Source organism: Puntigrus tetrazona, chromosome 12, assembly GCF_018831695.1.
Source record: "Puntigrus tetrazona isolate hp1 chromosome 12, ASM1883169v1, whole genome shotgun sequence".
Lineage (NCBI taxonomy): Eukaryota > Metazoa > Chordata > Actinopteri > Cypriniformes > Cyprinidae > Puntigrus > Puntigrus tetrazona.
The window spans coordinates 14,706,347-14,726,999 of record NC_056710.1 but is presented as its reverse complement, the minus strand read 5'-3'; the positions used below and the strand labels follow the sequence as shown (position 1 = coordinate 14,726,999).

Genomic DNA, 20,653 nt, shown 5'->3' with positions numbered 1-20,653 from the left:
GCTAGAAACAAGTGACATTTTAGTTTTCACAGTAACATATGATGATTTATAGAAGACAATGAACAGCTGATTGAATCTTAACCGATCGAGCAAGTAAACAGACATGCGTTTTTTGTTCCCAGCGTGGAATAAAGAAGTGAAGGGTGACGTGTAGAGAATGAGAGAGATGAGAAGGGAAAAAAGGCTGTCGTGTGGGTGAGAGGTACGAACAGATGAGAAACGTGCACGCTTTAATACGCCGGGACACAGTTTTGGTTTGTCAGGTGAAAGCAACGGAGTAAGGGTGAAAAAGACGTAAAAGCTGGAAAGGTTCAGCCCTCTCTGGTGCTGACTCGGGGTTCAGCCAGTGAGCTGTGGATGATGCCTGAGATGGACTCCACACCCTCGCCCTCTAGAAAGGTCCGGTGGTCTCCCTCGATCACGTGAACTGACACCTTCCCATCGCACACCTGCAGACACAACACAATCCAATTATTAACACTGCAGGGAAGCATTAGTGTTTCTCTCAGCATGATCTCATTTCCAGATTTAGAAGCACTTCCTGCGCAATTGTGCTCGCTGCACACAGAACATGTGTGATTACTGTACATTTTTTTAGTTTGACTACTTAACGTATTGAATATAAAAAAAAAAGTGTTTTTCTTATTAAATTGACCTAGCTGAACCCTCGTCTTGATTCAGATGGTAATACATGAATAAAAACAAATTCATGATATACTGCTGCTTTTGATAATTAGAACCATATAAAAAAGGCAGTAATGTTATTAAAAGCAATACGTTCCAAGTATATAATGTATTTATATTTTTTATCTAAAGAAATTACTGTTTAAAAAAGTTTGGGTCATTTACAAAATACTTTTTACTTTCATTCAGCAACAATGAAAGTAAGGATTTATCCACAAAGAGAAAAATACAAAAATAATGAAAAAAATATAAAACACAATAATAATAATAATAATAATAAAAAAACCAAAGCTTTTGTCAATTGCATTATTTGTTATTTTCTATTTAGCTTTAATTTTTACATTTACAGATTTCATTTATATTTTTACATTTATTTTGTTAATATTTATTTTGTGAATATTTAAGTTTTAAGTCATTTTAGGACTTCAACTTCAACTTATTTTATTTCAGTTAATTGCAAAGGCATTGTTTTACATTTAAACACTTAGTTTAGTTTAAATTATTACTTTCATTCAGCAAGAACACATTTAAATGATCAAAAGTGACAGATAATGCTTTAGGACTACAGACCGTGTCATACTCTTTCAGAATCTTTACCTCGTGGAGTTTGTAGTCAGATCCTAAACCATCACCGTACTCGCTGCTGGCCTTGGCTCTCAGCAGTGTGACATTGCCGTGATACTTAGAAGTCGGAACATAGCGGTCGGCAGCCTTCAGCTTGTGGTAAAATGTAGAAGCAGCAAAATGGAGCATATCTCGGCTGACGTTCTTATGGCTGGATGTGATCAGGTCAACAGCCTTGTTCACACGGGCCTCCAGGTCTGACAGAGGTAACAATGTCTCCAACAGCTGCGTGAAAGATTAAGGATACAGATATAGCATTAGATTTAGCACTGACTGAACTGTAATGAGTCTACTTAGAAAAGACCATTTCAAATAAATGTAATTTTTAAAGAACGTACCTTGTTGTACTCGATGCCAGTGAACTGCTGGATAAAAGCACACAGAGCTTCAGTCTCTGCCTCGGACTCTTTGCCAGGGGTCAGTTTGGCTCTGTAACTCTATCAGAGAGAGAAAAAAAAACAAAAACGTAAATTATGACCATCTGACCTAGCATAGCACACGATCTGTTTTTGAGATTTCGGAGCATCTTTACTGCACCTGTGTATAAGCTGCCACATAAGAGTGTGAGCCGTCAAACAGGAAGAGGTATTCCACAGGGCATTTGGCCGCCTGCAGCTGTGAGCACATCTCAAAAGCCACACAAGCACCGAACGAATAGCCAGCGATGCGATACGGCCCTTCTGGCTGCACCTGCCTCACACAGTCCATGTAGTAAGCAGCAAGACTCTGGATACTGTCGAGAGGAGCCGCTAAAGATGGACAAAACACATCAGATTGTTTTATGAAACAACATACGACTCTGAAAGCTTTTGAATTTTTTTTTATTTGAGTGCATGATTATTTAAATAAAGTTGGAAAAAAAGCGTTTATTTTAAATTTGATTATTTAGAAAAAAAAAAAAAAAAAAAAAGATGTTAAGTAACCCATTGGTAAATTTAATTGAATTTTATTAATTTTATATGTTTTTTATTTTTGTCTCTTGCGGTGAACAGTGAAAAGTGATGCTTGATCTTGTGTTTGTACCTTTAGTGCACTGCAGGCCATAGCATGGAACACTAAGCTTGTTGGTGAGAGTGCGGAAGGCGGCAATGGAGCCCTCAATGGGGTGAATGAGGAACAAGGGTCTTTCGGCACTCTGGACCTCGTTCAGCGGGGCCACCGTGGGGCCATCTGGGTTCACCAGCATCCGGCTCAGATCTGACTCCAGCAGAGCTTGAGCACCAGAACGCTTTGCAGGAGCCGCTCGGGACTCTGAGAGAAACAGAATGAGAGAAATGTACATATTGATGCCTTATTCTCTAAATAATCATAAAACATTTCCTGAATGTATCAATTTATTCAATCTTTTAGCAGAATCTCAATATCTTATTTAAGATACGGTGGATAACAAAATATGTTCTGGAAAAAACTAACAAACACTGGGTATCAATATTGACAAGAATCACAAGCTTACCCTCTTTTCCTCCTGATTGGCTGGAAAGCTCCCGTAGCTTATTAATGGTTAGCTGTCGTATTTCCCTCATTGCCATTACAATGTCATAGTCCCTCTCTAGTGTCTGCCTAACCTCAACACCCATCAGCGAATCGAGACCCAGATCGGCCAATGAGGCATCAGCATTCAGACTGCTCACGTCACGAACACCTGAGAAAAAAAAAGGAGACTCTGTAACTTTAAAAAGCATTAAAAAAGTGCCGCATATCACACTTTAAATACTTCAAGTCTTTTACCCAGAATATGAGCCACAGCCTCCACCAGGTCCCTCTGCCCGCTTCCTTCTCCTTTAGCGACCACCACTTTCTCCGCCAACACAAAGCTGGACATTACAGGCCGCTGCTGGCACAGGAACCTATCCAGTACTTCCAAACAGGAAGACATGCGCTGCGGCAGCGTGCCACCGATTACAGCGTCATTGCCACCCATGGTCTCCAAAACGACACCCACATCTCCAATTGCACCCCACTGAACGGCTAGGCCCGGCAGGTTGTCGTGATGGCGCTGCTCACACACTCGCTCCATGGTGGAGTTGGCGAACCCGTAGTTGCTCTGGCCAGCGTTACCTCGGCCGCAGCTGACCGAAGAGAACACCACAAAGTGCTGAAGCTCTGGGCACTTCTGCCTAGTCACGCTGTCAAAAAGGAGTCATTTATTAACATTCGTCATAAGACACAAACGAACTAAAGAAAGAAAATGTATTCAGTAAAACCAATTCCTACCTGTCTAGATAAACTGTTCCATCGTATTTGGGTTTGTTGACATCAATGAAGTGCTGTGGACTCAGATTCTCCAGCATGCCATCTTTAAGGACCTAGTTGCCAGAGAGAAGTAACAGTTATGTATTTGTTCTTAATTTGACCTCAAAGAAAGTGAAACAAAAGCAACAACAGAATATTACCATGGCAAGGTGAAAGATGCCACCAACTGGACCCAAGCGGCACGCCTCAGTGATGAGACGCTCTGTCCCTGCCATTGAGCTGACGTCACTAGTGGATACGAGAACCTGGATGCCCATGGCCTGCCACTCTCGAATGCGCTTGGCTTGATAACCTGTCAATACAAGAAATATTTCAGTGCCTTGGCCTGACCAAAATCATAATTTTAGTATTATTCATCTAACTTAAATCAAATATCAATATTACATGACTAACATTTACATATAGCTTATGTAATTTATTATAAAAAAAAAAATTTTTTTACTTAACAACAACACTGCCATGAAAACTGATCAAATCCTAGTGAATATTTACCATTGCGGATGCCAGAACGTGATGTCAGCACCAGTTTACGAGCACCTCTCTCAGTGAGCCATTGGGCCAACTCCAAGCCGAAACCACCCAGACCTCCAGTGATGATGTAGGAGAGCGAGGCAGGGAAGAAAGTACGGCAGATAGCTGGAATAGATAGAAGAGAGGCTGCAGGAAGAGCGCTGCTCGTTTCCTCTGAACGTACCTGAGAGGTCAAAAAACAAAAAAGCAATTAAGACAGTAAAGAATGAGAGATCTACCATCCAATGTTTGCTATGCAGGTTCATCCTTACCTGCAGCAGGACTTTGCCAATGTGTTTGCCCTGAGCCATGTAGCGGAAAGCATCCTCCACCTGGTTCCTCTCAAAGACAGTGGTGCGTAATGGCTGAACGACTCCACTAGAGATTCCCTTCTTCAGAAGCTCTGATACCTCCTCCCATTCCCTGTTCCCTTCCTCAAATAAAGCATCCAGCAGGATGCCGTGGAAGGCCACGTTCTTTAGGAACAGAGCCATACCTGAATCAAGAACAATTAAACAATTACATTTAATGCATGAACGTGTAAAGGTAAGAATGTTAGATCTAAGATGATTGTTGATCGATTCAGAATTTGTTGTACATCTGGGACGCACCTAGTGGTGTGTTGTTGGAAAGGTCATATTTGCCGATCTCCAGGAAACGACCATGTCTGGCCAAACAACGCAAGCTGGCCTGCAGCTTCTCTTCAGCTAGGGAGTTCAGTACCAAATCAACTCCTGGGAAAAAAAACAAAAACAAAACATACATATGGTGGTTTAATATTTCAATCCACAGCAATATTAGATGAAATGCTGCTCTGTATTCAGAGTCACTGTAATGTAGTCTGTTCACCTTTGCCTTGAGTCTGGAGCATTACATGCTGTTCAAATGAAGCGTCTCTAGAATTAGCAAAAGATTCTGTTGTAAGCTGTGGGAATCTTTCCTGCAGGTATGCCTTCTTCTCTCCAGAACCTGTAAACCAAAATGAGAATATAAATAAATAAAGCCATTAATTGATTGTGTTGTAGATGTATTTCAATTATTGACATACCAACTGCAGATTTTCCCCATTATTTGAAATAAAAATTAGTTTTCATTTAACATGTGTGGTGGCAGGGTGGTGCAAAGACCTGAAAAAATGCAATTCTTCTGATCGGGGCTTTGAGGAAGCAAAAGTGTGTCACTTACCAACAGTTGTGAAGACTCGGCAGCGCATACTAAGTGCAATAGCAATAGCGGCCTGTCCAACCCCTCCAGAGCCTGAATGGATTAGCACACTTTCTCCAGGCCTCAGACGCCCCCGCACCACTAGGGAATAATATGCGGTGGCGTATACCACTGGAACGGAGGCGGCCTGCTCCAGCGTCCTGCACATAAACCCAGCTTCACTTAGCATTGATAGTTTGAGGAAGACGTCTCATTCAGATTCAGAGGAGCTGAGGTTCTCACCAGCTAGATGGAACATCCCAAAGGAAGCGCTTGTCTGCATCCACACAGGTGGCCAGACCTTTAGCTGGCAGCAAACCCATTACACGTCGCCCACTGGGGTCTCGCCCCGAAAACTCCATTCCCAGCATGCATTGCTGCAGAGCTATGTCTCCTGTATGGACAAAACAAGAATAGTCTATTAAGTCAATGGTTTTTTTATAGAGTAAGCTAGCGTGCGAGATTTCACAAAAACAGGATGGGGTACAAACCAGGGATGGCATCTGGAGGCAGTTTACCAGTGGCCAGCATGATGTCTCTGAAGTTGAGGGAGGAGTAGTAAACACGGCAGAGCTGCACGTTGGGATTGGATGGGACAAAATGACGTAGTGGGGAAGCGATCCATCTCAGCGATGAAAGATCACCGCGAGTCAGGACATTAATGTAGGCCTGCTCTGTCACCTCCTCGCTAAGATCTATACATAAATGCACAGAACAGAAGACAATCACAACATGCTCAAAAGACTATTCAATCAAAGTAACAGATCAGTAAGTTTGTCCCTAAAAGGTTTATATGACTTCCTTTTTTTACCTTGCGTTAACAACTCGTGTCTAAAAACACCCCACTGTCCATCACGGGACACGTTCATGACCAGATCCTTCTGTAATAATGCTTTCATCTCTTTTTGGGTTGGAACAAGGGAGGGGACTTCAGAGTCCTTATTTAAATTTGAAACAAATGCACATCTATTGGAGAAGAGAAAAAAGATCAGGTACTTTATTTATATATATTTTACTGCATAATCGTAACAACAAAAATGTAGCAAAAGTACAGTTGCATATGTGGAACATTGATTCAACAGGAATTGGACGGACCGTATACGGTTGCCCCCGGGTTCCTGTCTGAGGCAGTTCACCATTCCCACCACACCATTATGACCCTTAGTGGTAATGAGCCAGACTGGGATATCAGATGACTCAGCTAAAGTGCTCTAATGAGAAAAAAAAAAAAAAAAAAAAAGAGAGACAGAAAGGGTTAGAGGCATCCATTAGGATTTAATGAGTCTGCCAATTGGTTTTGGCCTGTTATGGGATTGCAGAGTGTTCTTGGAAGGCTTCAATATGAAACCAAAGCAGTGACACATTTTTACCCCACACATTATGACAATGGATTAACAAAAAAAGATTTACAAAAAAATTGTAGGGCAGGCACTTGAGCATATCTATCACTTGCTGATTGGATTTTGAGATGTGTGGTTGTATGGAAAAGAATGTAAACTTGCAGTAATAGGACTAAATGATTGGCTAAATTGAGTATTTTCCACAAAAGAAATAATAATAATAATAACAACAATTCACAGCAAGATTTTTTTAAACAGATTTTGTGAATTTTCATTTTATGCTAACTTTAATAATTACCTTTAATGTCTCCACCCATTTATAGTCAGTAGGGTCCACAAAAATAAGAATAGGTTGATCCTGTGGGGACTGTTGGCGCTGGTGGCAGAGGAAGAGAGCAGAACCGTAATAGGACTTTCTCAGCATGACCACATTTAAAGAGGCCTTCTGGAAGAGCTCCTCCCATTCAGTCTGAAATCAAAAAACAATTCTGTTAAGAACCCGGTAAAAAAAGCAATGATCCAGACAAACCAAAATAAAAAAAAAAACACAGAATACACAAAACTATTCACTGTGTTTAATGTTGTTACTTAGATACAACATGCTATTCACTTTCATTTATGTTGTGGCTATGGCTGATTTAGCATGTTAAAGGTTTTAAGCACACACCTGTGTCAACAAACCCTCCTGATTGTTTTGAGATGTGAGGAAGGCTACCGTCTCTCCCAGAGTGTCTCCTCTCAGTAGAGTGTGGATCAAAACAAATCCACCTTCTCTCACAGCTGAAGCCAGGTTCTCTATCAGAAGTGCAGGGTTGGTTGTGTGCCCTGTCACACAATTACATACAACCAGGTCAGCCCCATTCAGACCCCCTGTTGCTGGGCCCTGAAGAGGGTCCCACTGAGCAGTTGAGATGCCCTGCTCTTCCAGGGAGCTCTGGTGAGCTGAAAGCTGGTCGATGGAGACATCTGAAGCGGTGTAGTCAAGACGCAACATTGGCTGGATATTGAGGAGACCAACAGCCCGAGAAAACACACAACCATCAGCAGCTAGAGCCTGAAGGAGAAGAATATATGTTGAGAACTTCAACCGTGTCATCCACCTCTGCCTGTTTTCATCCTAAATAATAAATTCATCACACCTCCAGAACTTTGAGTTTTCCAGGAGTGCTGTTTTCAAGAGCCGTGTCCAAGCAGTGACGTAACGCCTGGGAATCCAGCAGACCGTTGAGCAGTGGGTCCTGCAGCAGACAGTCTCTCTCCTTCTCTACTGTCTGTTCCAGCTCAGAGCGCAAATTTCCATTTAGCTCCAGTCCGCACAACACAGAGAGCAACCGCAACAGGCCTTTCTCTGCCTCTGCTCCAATCAATTGGCTCTCTGTTGCATCTTCTAGCCCAGGGATGGAGATCTTCACTCCCTGATTGGCCAACTTCCTCTGCAAACGCTGTACTAGACCTGCAAATACAACATGGGAAATGTAAGTACAGTGCCACTGAAATGGAGAAAAATACACCAGAAAATTGTAACATTTTAGGTCCATCTAATTTTACAAAATAGGAATATAAAACATTAAATTAATCAAAAGTGAAAGACATTTGTTTTTTTTCCTTTTTATTTGAAGTTTCATTTAATAAAAAAAAAAATCTGGTTTTCAACATTGATAATAATAATAAATGTTTTTTCTTGATAATAATAATAAAAGATTTTTCTTGAACACAATTTCAGCACAATATAATGATTTCTGAAGTCTGAAGTGCTATTACAGGAATAAACTGCATTACACAATATATTAAAATATTAACCAGTTCTTGTAATGGTAATGATATTTCACAATATTACTACATCTTTAATCAGCCTTAGTGCGCAAAAAAAGACTTTTCACAAATTTGTATTAAAAAAAAAAAACACAAAAAGCCATGCTGCATTTCAAAGAAATAAAAAAATAATAAATTAAAATATATAAATATATAAAAATAAATTACAACGTGCCTTTGCAATGTCTAAGTTGGTCTCCAAGTTTCTCATTGGTTCTCAGGCAATCTGAGTCCACATAAGGAACAAATGCAAACTCTTCCAAAGTGGGCGGAGTCTGCTGCTGTTGGCGACGGGGTGCTACAGTAGCATGAAGCCCACAGATCTGAACTCCACCAGCTGTTATGTTGTCCAGGCAGCGGTTGACATGAACATCCACAGCTGAGAAGAAGAAATTTTGGTCAGATGCATTTCAACTTAGGACAGGTTCACTTTAGACTTCAAGCAGATGGTGTGTCTAATACCTTTCTGGTCATCTGCATACTTGTTTACTCTCTCCTCATGAACTCTGGGGTCCACAAACACAGAGCGGATGCGAGTAGGCAGTCTCAAGCTGCGACCGGACAGCCCCACTACGATCATCTGCAGCATGGTGTCTAAAAAGGTCACCCAGTTTCCAGTCCAGTGAAGCTTTCCGGAGTCACCTAAAAGAACCAGAATGCTCTGAGCTCAGGACTGGCAAAATCAGTAAAGGTATTGGGAATGGTCCCCTAATTGGAATTTAAAATTTGTGACGCCCATGGTGCAAAGATGCTGTATGTCAGTGCACTGCCCACCAGGCAATTGGCAGCAACAGTTTAAGAAGCATTTGAGAGGGAATTACCAGCATTATTAGACTCCAGGATTCCCTGGAAAGTCTTGCCGTAGTCATATCCACGCAGACGCAGCTCTTTGTAGATGTCCCCAGCTTTCAAAAGTAGTTTTGGATCTTCCTTGTCTACAGCCACTGGTTTATTCAGCTCAGCATGGAACGCATCAAGTGCAGCATCCTCCAAGATACTCACCTTACCTGAGAGCACAAGGATATCAGTGTGATCATGACTCCTACTATACATATATTTGTCAATTCTCAAATATCTTGTTTTACTTGAAACACCATTCACAACTTCTACCATGACGTTTTTGAGTTGAATGGAAACTCACCACTGACGGCCAGATTTCCATTCTCTGACACCTCAAAACGGTTAGTGGCAGGCATGAGTCGCACCTCCAGCTGGACAGACCCTGTGATGCAAAAACCATCTGGTTAACGCCAAGTCACAAGGACTAGCTAACAACTAATGTGTTTTATTTAGTCTTACATTTAATCCACAGTACGGAAGTACACTACAGTTTGAGATTTTGGGATCAGTACAATTTTTTTGTATAAAGTTATGCTCACCAGTGCTGCATATATTTGTTAAAAATAGAGAAAATCTGCATAATTATAAAAAAGCATTATAATTCTAAAATAACTTTCAATTTGAATACTTTTTAAAATAGCATTTATCCCTGTGATGGCAAAGCTACTTTTGAACGGTTGCTTCAGTTTTCAGGGTCAAATGGTCCTTCAGAAATCATTCTGATATATTAATTTGGTGACCTTATTATAATATTAGCAATGTTGAAGACCACTGAAGAAGTCATCTGGCTTAATATTTTTGTGGAAATCATAACACATCTTCTGTAACATTCTAATCGTTTTACCTTTTTTATCAAATTAATGTGCATTTCATTTTTTTTTAATATTACTGACCACAAACGTTTAAACAGTAGTATATTTTTAGCAATAATTTATATTTTATCTCACAAAAATAAAAAAGCCATATAAGAGTGCAATAGTAATACATAGTGATTACCAGAATCAAAGAATCCCAGACTAACAGTACTAAAAAACCAAACAAATTCTTTACCGGTTTTGGGTAAGATGGTGGCTCTGTGGATGGTGACGTCTTCAAATGTAACAGGTGTGTGCTCCATGACTGCACCCAGAGTTCTCATCAGAGTCCTCCAGGCCAGAACCAGGTATCCTGTCGCTGGGTACAGCACCCGGCCATCAATGCAATGTCCAATCATGTAGTAATCAGGAGACTCTGGATTCATATCTACACAAAATAGTCAAAAATAAGCATGACATGACAGCAAAAATGAAAGAAAAAAAAAACCCTGTAATTTTAATTTGAGAAATACCCACCAATATTATACACAGTGGCTGAGGTGGATCCCCCTGATCCAGCAGGGAAGTCCTCCACTTTGGGCACATCCCAAACCTGGGAATGATCCCACTGAATGTGAGGGGAGATGAGTGGGGTCCCGGTCGGGACAGGGTATTCAACAGTTGGGTACAGTTTATTACTGTCCACGTTAATTCTGCAGATGTAAGAGAGTGTGCATCAATCATTTAACATCAGAAATGCTGACAATCTGAGGTCAAAAGTGCTAGAAAAAGAAGAGTAAAAAAAACCAACCCATTCATGTAGATCTTGCCCACATGAGAGAGGAAGAACTCTAGATTGTTGGCATGTCCCCTTTTCATTAGGGGGAGGATGGTGCAGGTAGGTTTTAAGCTTCGCTTCAATATGGCCTGAAGATTAATCAAGAGTATGTTAACAATAGAAATGGTTTTGAATCTTAAAAACATGTGTATTATGGTTAATTCCCCATTACCTGCAGCAAAGCATGTGGGGCAATTTCTACTACCACAGCATTATCAGGCACAAAGCTCAATCCCTCCTGAAAGAGCACAGGGCTGACCAAGTTATTGACGTGGTATTCTGCAGATGAGTAGAGAGCCAGTGGGCTCTCCCAGTCCGTCCGCGGGATGGACGTGCTGACCCAGCGTGCCGAACGAGGCCTTGGGCTTTTGATTACCTAGAAGAACCAGCACAGGAAGTCAGTGTCTTTTCTGCGCTGAAGTTTTGAGATGCTAATGTCCAGCAGAGGGCACCGTGACACTACAATGCCTCACCAACTCACATTCTGCAGTGCAGACAGAAGGGCTGGAGCAATAGAGGCCATATAATACGAGTGGAACGCAACACCGGCACTGCGCACTTCTTTGGCAAACACACCACTCTCTTTCAGCTGGGCAACAAACTTGCTGACAGAGTCCTGCATAAACAAACACTGACAGTTAGGTACTAGTATATATATATATATATATATATATATATATATATATATATATATATATATATATATATATATATATATATATATATATATATATATATATATATATATATATAAAACACACACACACACACACACACATTCTATATATTTAAAAAAATTCAATAATTTCTCAAAACCTAATGTATAGAATTATGTATATAAGCCATATAAGAGTGCAATAGTAAAACTTAAAAGTAAAATAAACGTAGCCTTTATGAGAAGAATACTTATTTTACAAAAATAAAATCTAAATTTAGTGTGAATATATAAAATTGTCCTGCCCCGGATAAATGATAGAAAATGGATGGATGGATATAAAAATTGTTTTATATGAACAAACAGATAACTCTTTTTTTCGTTTTTTTTTTTGTCAAATCATGTTTTTAATGTGTTTTGCATTTGTTTGTTAGCCATTTTGTTTTGTTATTTTGTAACCTAATCAAAACAACCCAACTATAGTTTGACTGAGACTAACAGGAACACACAATGAATTTTTAGAATTGGAACCAAGTTATGTGATTTTTTTTTTTTTTTTTTTTTTTTTTAAATGAACTATTCACACATATACATACATAAATATATAAAATACATTGATTATATATAAATTTTCTTTTTTCTGAAATTATGGTGAAGTTATTTCTTCGAGCGCATGCACCTGAGGGCCTGAGATGGTCACTGTATCCTCAGCATTGTGACAAGCAGGAACGACACCCTGTGGACATTGAGCTTTGCATTCTTCCCACGTTAGGCCTGAGGGGGAGATGATGGGAGGGTTGGTAAAAGGAACCATTGGTAAGCTTGCTAAAAAAATTTATAGCATACATTGCTGAACAAAAGACTAGTCAAATCCCCCATGGAGGGACGCTTTGCGCCCGATTAATGAAGCAAAGCCTGTGAAGAAGGCATGTGCTGCCACACTAACCCACTGCAGCCATGCCCCCCGGGGGCAAGTTGGCCTCTTTAATACAGCGTCCTCTCCAGTAAGCAGCTAGAATGGCCTCGCTGTGGCTAAGAGAGCCGTCGGCGTAACCGCACGCTAATTCTCCTACAGAGTGGCCCACGATCCCATCAGGCTGAAGACCCATCTTTTGCAACATGTCAATCTGGGCAACCTGGAAAATGGACAGGAAGGTAAAAGATAGTCAGGCGTGGCTACAAACCGTTTGTGACATTACAAGCTTGAATAAGCAAGTTTGCCAGTTCCACAGGAAAGAGCAGTTTGTTTGAGCCATACAGGTTTGAAAATGGGGGTTGCGTAAATAAATGACGGAATTGTCATTTTTGGATCTCTTTATGAGACAGTCTTGCAGACAGAGCGACTGTTGAAATCATGACTGATTGCCAGATGTTGCAATACAGTGGCACAGACATATCAGTTCCAAAGCTGTCAGGGGTCATTTTTTCCATTGAGAAATTCTGCTGATGTCAATCCTGTTCCAGTCACCCTGTCATTGTACTTGGCATCTCTAGAGCTGGGGGACACTGACCTGGATGGCTGCAAGGCCGACAAATGCGTGGACGGTGTCTTCAAAAGTGCTCTCATCAGCGTCCATGAGCAAGCGAGACACACACAACCCAGTGGCCTTCAGAGCCACGTCTGAACGCTGGATCGACTCCCGGAACTCAGACAGCTGCATCAGACTACGGCCCATTCCAGCCCACTGCGTGCCCATACCTGTCAGGACACAGATACAAAGACAGGACACAGAAATAAAAATGGGATCATGTGTACAGACTTTTACTTTTTTTTTTTTTTTGACTTTTCAGAATTATTTGAAATTGATTTCTGAAAAAATCACGTGACATTTAAATATAAAATGTGTAAAATAAACACATAAGAAAGTATTTTTCACAAAAAAAAAAAAAAAAAAAGATAAATTATAATTATAATTTTAATTATAATTTTATTTAAAGACTGTAACCAACACTCAGTATTCTGGGTAGTTTATGTGCATACACACACACACACACATATACTATTTAATTTTTGTATTATTATAAAAAAAGTAATTAGTTGAGATTGTTTATTTATTTAAATGTACCATTTATTTAAAATTACCATTTGTTAATCTTTGGCTGCTGTGCCTTTTTAAAAAAAATGCCCTTTCATTCTGTAAAATGAGCAATAATAAATAAATACATAAATGCCCTTCACCTCACCTGAGCAAATATACCAGAGGGGTCTGGGTGTGGGTTGGGCTTGTTGAACCTCCGTGAGCTCTCCCTGTGCTCCGATCAGTGCATAGCCCCTGCACGGCATGGCTGCCGTTGGAACTCCAGACACATCATTCAGAAGAGACAGGTAGCTTGGGTTATCCTTATGCTGCTGGGCGTTGGTGAGGAGGGAAGTGACCGCCTCCTCCGTGCGACCAGAGGCCTGCAGGAGTCTGGGAACTGAAGGTTGTGCAGCCTGAGCCAGTGATTTTGAACCTTGTGGACGCAGGATAATATGGACATTTGAGCCTCCAAAGCCAAATGAGTTGATGCCCACGATGCCACCACGGACAGGTATGGGCTCTGACACCACACGCACTCGGCCGTCCATCAAAGCAGGAATGTCAGGGTTTGGATCATGGAAATGGATGTTGGGAGCCCAGACGCCATGTTCCAGAGACAAAACCACCTGATCATGCGCAACCACAAGTTACTTGATTAGCTTAACATTTAAGATGTGGGATTCAGCTTCTAGATTTTTAAAGAAACAACTGCTCAAGCTAAAGGTAATTAAAGCAGGAAGACTTGTTCAAAAAGAGAGTTTACATACTTTGGCAAGAGCCGCCAGTCCAGATGCAGGCTCTGGGTGTCCCATGTTAGATTTGGTTGAACCAATCAGAAGAGGATCCCTCTGTGACTGACAGAATACACTCACGATGCCATTCACTTCCTGAGGATCCCCAACCTGTAAAAGCAGTTATTTTCGATAAACAAAAAGCTGAAATTTCCATTGCTCAATGACTGTATTTATATGCAAAAGAATATATGTTGTTTAAAGTTTTCTTTCAGTTTTTGTTTATATAATATGTGTGGGTACTGTGTATTATTGTTGCATTTTATTTTTTATCTATTTCCTTGCTTATTTTCACTTATTTATTGGAATATAGACCTTAAATGGAAAATGGTGTGCATGTAAACATGGCCAGTTAAATCAAGCACATAAACTTGACTCCATTCTTATTTCTAAAGCAAATCTCTTAAGGTATGCATGCATGTTATTTCACAGTGACTGACCTTAGTACCAGTTCCATGGGCCTCGACGTACTCCACCTGCTCAGGTGAAATGTTGGCATCCTGGTAAAGGGAGCGGACCAGGCGCTGCTGCATCTCACCTGATGGGAATGTCACCCCTGAGGAAAGAGGCATACCACATTCCAGAACATGAAGGATTTAACACGCAGCAGCTATGACATATGCATTTCTGGAACGCACACGTGATCAACAGCATGGATTTTTCTGTCCTCAACATGTAGCAGCACATGACGCACACCAGGAACTAGAGGGGTCTGATATCAGACGTATGCCAGAGATTTCAAATCCCCCGAGCCCTCACGCTCAGCCAAGTGTCATGTTTAAAAACACTGGCGTGTAAAGTATGGCAGGAGTCACTGGGGGAAAGGCTACGACATCTACACATGTAGTGCCAGCTTTTACAGTAATGCCTGGCTTCCAGAGCAAGTCAAAATTGATTGATTGACTTTATTAAGCCCAAAGGGAAATTCACATGTCACAGCAAAGCTCACAACAGAATAAAGTAAATAAATAGAAAAATAATAAATAAAATACTGCATTTCGTCCCCATTGTTTCCAACATCAAAGCGCACTCTACACCATGTTATACAAGGTGCCATTTAAAATTCTACAATTACCTAGTATGACATTGATTATATAACCTAATAGTGGTTGATAAAATGACTTTTTAATACCGTTCCTTTTAACACCGGGGCTAAATACTCTTGAGCTAAAAAGAACCTACAGGCCGGAACTGTTTCGCGAAGGGTGTGACAATCTTGATTCATTATACTGACCAAAGAAGGTATTAGCTGAGCTGATTTCACTCATGCTGGAGGATTTAAGGCAGATCTGACGTCTATGGCAGAGGAGGATGAGTTTACCTTGCTCTTTGTAGCCGTCTGTGTTATTGCCAGCATTAAGAACTGTGGCGTAGATTCTCTTGGCCATTGACTTCTTGGTCAGGAGTACTGCCACAGCAGCCTCGGAGCGGCAGTAACCATTTCCTAGAGGGTTACATTGAGAGGCTCAATTTTTTAACAGCAGTGCAAGTTAGAGATATACTCACTAAATTCCTTTTAATGGTTACCTAGGGCAGTGCAAAAAAAAAAAAAATATGGAATGCTACTTTTGCCAACACTCATTCAAAATGTTAGTCTCATAATAGTAAGGCAATAATACTAAAATAACAAGGGCTGAACTTGACTTGATTTCCATTTTGATAAATGATAAGATTTATAACATCTCTTTACATTGTTTTGTTAAATTAGAGACATATTTACATGAAATTGGATTAAAAAAAAAAAACACTAACCAACCATTTTTCTCTCTAATATCAGAAAAAGGCTAAATTAACCTTGCAATTAGCATACTTCTGCATAAATATTTGTTGATGTATAAAGCATAATACTTCAAATACTATTTTATTATTGTATTATTCAGTACAGACACTTTGAAGACTATATTCTTATAATTGTTATGCAATGATTGATACTTATAGAACCAGATTCCTTTAATACCTTCCTGAGAAAGCTTTAGATGTTACAGTGACATACGTAATCTCACCTGAGGCATCAAATGACTTGCATGTTCCTTCAGGACTGAGCATGCCCAGTTTCATGAACTGCACTGAGGTGTTGGGCTTGAGCAGCAGGTTGACGCCACCCACAAGTGCTGCATCACATTGGCCATGGCGAATGGCATTGAAGGCGTTCTCCAGAGCCAACAGACTAGAGGAGCACGCCGTATCAATGGCCGTACTGGGACCTGAAGGTTTGTTGTACATCAAACACAACAGTTAATAGCCGATCCTGTTAAAAAATTCTAGCATAAAGTGATTTAAGTAAGCCATCTCAACTGGTTGTCTCAGTCTTAAAACGCAATAGGATAAGTGAAGAAACATCAGTGACAGACGTAATGAGTGACTTATTCAAATCACCTCAGACGACACATCACACCATACAGAAATAATGATGACACGGCCCTTAAAAAAAACAATGTTTGTGAGCATTGAGTCTAGTCGTAATGTTTGCATACCATTGAAATCAAAGAAGTAAGATAAGCGGTTGGCAAACATGGCCCGCTGGCATCCCGTCATGCTGTACCCCAGCAGCTCCTCTGGGTCTTTACTGAAGGCCTCTCCTGCCTCTGAGCCACTTACTCCAATGTAGACGCCAGTTTTGCTGCCACGCATGGACACTGGGTTAATGCCTAACAGGAAAAATGTTTTTTTAATATATATAAAATTTAACTTTATTAAATTCCTTAAAATAAAATTTACATTCATTCATTTGGCAGATGCACCAAAGCTGCATATATTGCATGCAGGCTACAAAATTAAGGGTATTAAAAGGGTATTAGCTGATACTAACCTCCATCGACGATGGCCTCATACGATATCTCTAGCATTAGCCTCAGCTGCGGGTCCATGGTGTGTGCCTGTTTGGGATGCACACCAAAGAAGGCTGCATCAAATCTGTCGATTTCTTTTAGTTTCCCATTTCTTCGGGGAAGGCCATACAGACCTAGAATTTAAAAAAAGGGGGGAAAAAAAAAAGGAATCAAAAGCGCTCTCTACTCATCGTGCTAAGCCTGCTTGTGCTTTAGCACATGAATGAAAGCATTAGCTTGGTGCCAACAGAGAGAGGAGAGACAGGCCCTTCATAAAACCCAAAGACAGACAAGGAAAAGCACAGAACAGCAGCCAGGTAGGCAAGGAAACCAGCAGCTGAAAGACACTACAAACCCCAAGGTGGTCTTAAGAAAAGCATTGTGATAAAAATCCAGTTAATTAAGTCTAAATGCTATTTAAAATGATACAAAAATTCAAATATTAGCGTACCTGGTTTCCACCGCCTGTCATCTTCTGTGACCATATCCACTCCATTGAAAAGGTTCTGCCAAAATTCTTCCAAGTTGTTAGACTCAGGGAGACGACCTGAAATTCCGGCTATAACAATATCTTCCATGTCTGATGAGATTTTCTTTGATTCTAAAAAAGAAAGAAGCGGCCGGTCAGTGAACAGAAGACCTTGTGAAAGTGGAGGGATTCTGTCAGCTCGATCTACACCGGCATTATCAAGAACTGTGTGAATGCGAGCGTGTCATTCATCTTAAATCAGCGGTCTGTGAGTTGGGGTCACCGAGTTGGTGCAAAATCGGGGATAGGCGGGAGAGTGTGCTCTGGGGGGGCGTGGCCTGGATAGCTGGACACTTTTGTTCCCCGTTTCAGGGTCAGAGCACTCAAAGCGACAGCATGGATGGGATTCCTGTTCATTCAATGCAATCAAGAAGCGGTGACAAGTACAAAGTGTCCTCTGTTCCACTTTCCTCAAAACACAATGGAGGGTTCATTTTAATTTAGTGGACCACAGAAACTTCATGAAATATGCAGAGAGAGAAATCAACTCATCTGACTGTACAGCGTGCAATGCAGCGATGCCATCAGATATATTTTACATTACTTGCAAAAGAACGCACAATAACCAAAAATGGTTAAAACCAGAAAATTTACTTTAGCAGGTACGTATGAATTTGTCCAGAGTAAATTACAGATAAAATGTTTTGAAAATATTATCATTCAGATATTCAGTTAAGCGTGTTTGTTTTTTTTGTAAATGTGTAAAAAAGTTGATAGAAGCATGTAAAACATGCATTACATAACAGCTATTTGGCTAGTCATAAAAACGGTCTTTCACAGCACGACTGAGTTGTAAATGATATTAGTGTCCAGTAGCTAGAAAAGTAGGACAGATCATTTTGCAGAAATTATGCATCATAAATCAATAAACTTAATTACAATTGTCCCAAAAAAGAAAAATGTTTTTTTAATTATTTTATAATTAGTTTGACATTGGAGAAATGAAATTTTAAAGAAATTCTGGTTTTAGTGTAAAAAGATCAGAACAAGCAGGATTTTCAGAAAATATAAATTGAATTTTATCATCTATAAAACATATGAAATCAATAGTTGTCATATTTAGTTAAAATTAGATTTTTTTTTTTTAAATGAAGGAAGAGCATTTTTTTTTCAAGTGCATAAACAGAATTAGCAAAAGTAGACAGGTAAATCTGAGCAGAGGAATTAGTGCTCTGTTGCCATAGTGACAACCGGAAGCTGTCTTTGCCGGGCAGGTGCTCACATGCACCAGTGTGTGAGTGGTTTAAAAGTACTATTTAACGCAACAGTACAATACAAGACATGTCAAAAAAGCAGTCAAACAACTTCACACAACATAACGAAGCAGCTTCAGTAGACAGAACCACTAGCACTACGAGCCATGTAGATTTTAGTGGCTACATTATCCTGGTTAGGATTACAGCAGTACTAAACGTAAATTACTATTCTGTTTGCTTAACATCTAACCACAAATACAACAACATTACGTTTGGGAGAAGCAGATTGAGAAAATAAACGGATTTCCGAATCAACCGTAATCTACCTGACCCAGATCCGAAGCAGTGATGTAGCTGACCGCTCGCCTCGCTTACAGCTCTGATTAACAGCCTCCCATGGTGCAGTGCTGTCATTAGATGACGACAGTATTACAGTTGTAAAGTCCTTAAAACATCAGACACACTCTTGCCTTAGACCATAAATAGCTACAATGAACTGGAACAAAAAATAATGATGGAAAGATGGAGATCATTTATTTGAGAAATGATCTGCGTGCTGGGTTTTACTAAATAGGAAAGATGATAAGTGATGAGTTTTTTTTTTCACCCTGACCCCATATGAACAACAGAGTCTAACTGAATATAAGCGTTAATCAAAAAGAAAAGTTTAGGCCGCATGTTTAATTCTGACAAGCCGAGGATGATGCACACAGGGTCCTGTAATAGAAACTAAACCAGTCTGACAAAAACTGCCCTAAAAGCATCTCCAGTTGGACTCCTCTCAGTGAATATGCCATAAAAACTCAAGGAGGTTTCACAGAGTGACAAATTCCGCGTTGACTCTACAATGACCGCCCTGATACTTTTCTCAACACATTACATTCTTGTAAGGTTTAATATCTACTTTCTTTTCTGTTTACGTAAAGAAAGATTTAAGGCATACTGCTGTTCCTCTTAGGCGAAGATGAGACGTAGGTTACTAGCAGTTGGTATTTCACACAGGAACAGCGCGAGATGCCGTCAATTTGTAGCCACCAGCTAAATATTTACTCGCGTTTGTTCAAGAGTGTGCGTTTAGTCTCCATGTGTGCAGTATTCTTCGCTTGATGGGAAGTTCGATTCATTTACGCGAATCGATTCATTCGAATCGATTCGCGTTCTAAATATCGATTCTCTGCTTCTGTTACGTCATGACGTAAATACGCCATCAAGCGGTATCGAAATCCTTATCCTATTACAAACCATCTTTGCTTAAAAACGTTTTGATTGTTTGACTAAACTGCTACACGCGGTTTAACTGCTGCCCGGCTATTAAAATAAATTTTGCCTCATCAATAAAATCCTCCAAATGCTTTTGACTCTCGGTTCAAAGAGTCGGTAATTCAGCTGTGGCTGATTCACGGAAAAGACCCGAGTCACTATAACGATTCGTTTCGTTAGTATTGTTATTCCCCTGCGTGTTACAGATAACCGTCTCGATATTGCACGCATAAAAACTCCACTTTCAGACACGATTAATAATACACGCTCTCTTACCTGGATGTGGTTACAGTTAACGCCGTGTTTCACGCAGATCCTTTGGGATAGAGTCGACTTCAGTATTCCTCTTAATCTTTGTCGGCTCCCGGTACGGAATGGAGAGTTTCAGTATCCCCCCTTTGGCCAAGCCCTAGAAATTACTCTCGCCCTTCTGAGTCCCTGTGTCTGTTTCATTTAAATGTCTGACATCCTCGCT

At 40.3% G+C, this 20,653-nt stretch overlaps 1 protein-coding gene across 1 annotated transcript in view; it reads right to left on the bottom strand.

The window, feature by feature from the left end:
• The window catches only part of fasn (fatty acid synthase), a 21,693-nt gene extending 1,084 nt beyond the window's left edge, over positions 1–20,609 (bottom strand). Inside the window, exons 1-42 of the mRNA XM_043253260.1 lie at positions 20,455–20,609; positions 17,645–17,794; positions 17,175–17,327; positions 16,840–17,013; positions 16,369–16,569; positions 15,687–15,809; positions 14,806–14,921; positions 14,342–14,476; positions 13,738–14,200; positions 13,065–13,252; positions 12,500–12,689; positions 12,233–12,327; positions 11,380–11,514; positions 11,071–11,274; positions 10,872–10,987; positions 10,598–10,773; positions 10,317–10,508; positions 9,568–9,648; positions 9,248–9,433; positions 8,889–9,068; positions 8,602–8,805; positions 7,754–8,067; positions 7,282–7,668; positions 6,913–7,083; positions 6,370–6,485; positions 6,086–6,240; positions 5,766–5,969; positions 5,518–5,668; positions 5,257–5,435; positions 4,921–5,040; positions 4,683–4,805; positions 4,344–4,567; positions 4,054–4,255; positions 3,702–3,853; positions 3,523–3,614; positions 3,037–3,434; positions 2,762–2,950; positions 2,332–2,559; positions 1,846–2,057; positions 1,647–1,745; positions 1,282–1,533; positions 1–449 (exon numbers count right to left, since the gene is read on the bottom strand). The exon at positions 1–449 is cut by the window's left edge and continues 1,084 nt beyond it. Coding sequence (XP_043109195.1) covers positions 312–449; positions 1,282–1,533; positions 1,647–1,745; positions 1,846–2,057; positions 2,332–2,559; positions 2,762–2,950; positions 3,037–3,434; positions 3,523–3,614; positions 3,702–3,853; positions 4,054–4,255; positions 4,344–4,567; positions 4,683–4,805; positions 4,921–5,040; positions 5,257–5,435; positions 5,518–5,668; positions 5,766–5,969; positions 6,086–6,240; positions 6,370–6,485; positions 6,913–7,083; positions 7,282–7,668; positions 7,754–8,067; positions 8,602–8,805; positions 8,889–9,068; positions 9,248–9,433; positions 9,568–9,648; positions 10,317–10,508; positions 10,598–10,773; positions 10,872–10,987; positions 11,071–11,274; positions 11,380–11,514; positions 12,233–12,327; positions 12,500–12,689; positions 13,065–13,252; positions 13,738–14,200; positions 14,342–14,476; positions 14,806–14,921; positions 15,687–15,809; positions 16,369–16,569; positions 16,840–17,013; positions 17,175–17,327; positions 17,645–17,771 — 7,545 coding nt within the window. The 5' untranslated portion in view covers positions 17,772–17,794; positions 20,455–20,609 and the 3' untranslated portion in view covers positions 1–311. The remainder of the gene's footprint in view (positions 450–1,281; positions 1,534–1,646; positions 1,746–1,845; positions 2,058–2,331; positions 2,560–2,761; positions 2,951–3,036; positions 3,435–3,522; positions 3,615–3,701; positions 3,854–4,053; positions 4,256–4,343; positions 4,568–4,682; positions 4,806–4,920; positions 5,041–5,256; positions 5,436–5,517; positions 5,669–5,765; positions 5,970–6,085; positions 6,241–6,369; positions 6,486–6,912; positions 7,084–7,281; positions 7,669–7,753; positions 8,068–8,601; positions 8,806–8,888; positions 9,069–9,247; positions 9,434–9,567; positions 9,649–10,316; positions 10,509–10,597; positions 10,774–10,871; positions 10,988–11,070; positions 11,275–11,379; positions 11,515–12,232; positions 12,328–12,499; positions 12,690–13,064; positions 13,253–13,737; positions 14,201–14,341; positions 14,477–14,805; positions 14,922–15,686; positions 15,810–16,368; positions 16,570–16,839; positions 17,014–17,174; positions 17,328–17,644; positions 17,795–20,454) is intronic.
• Positions 20,610–20,653: the final 44 nt, after the last annotated feature.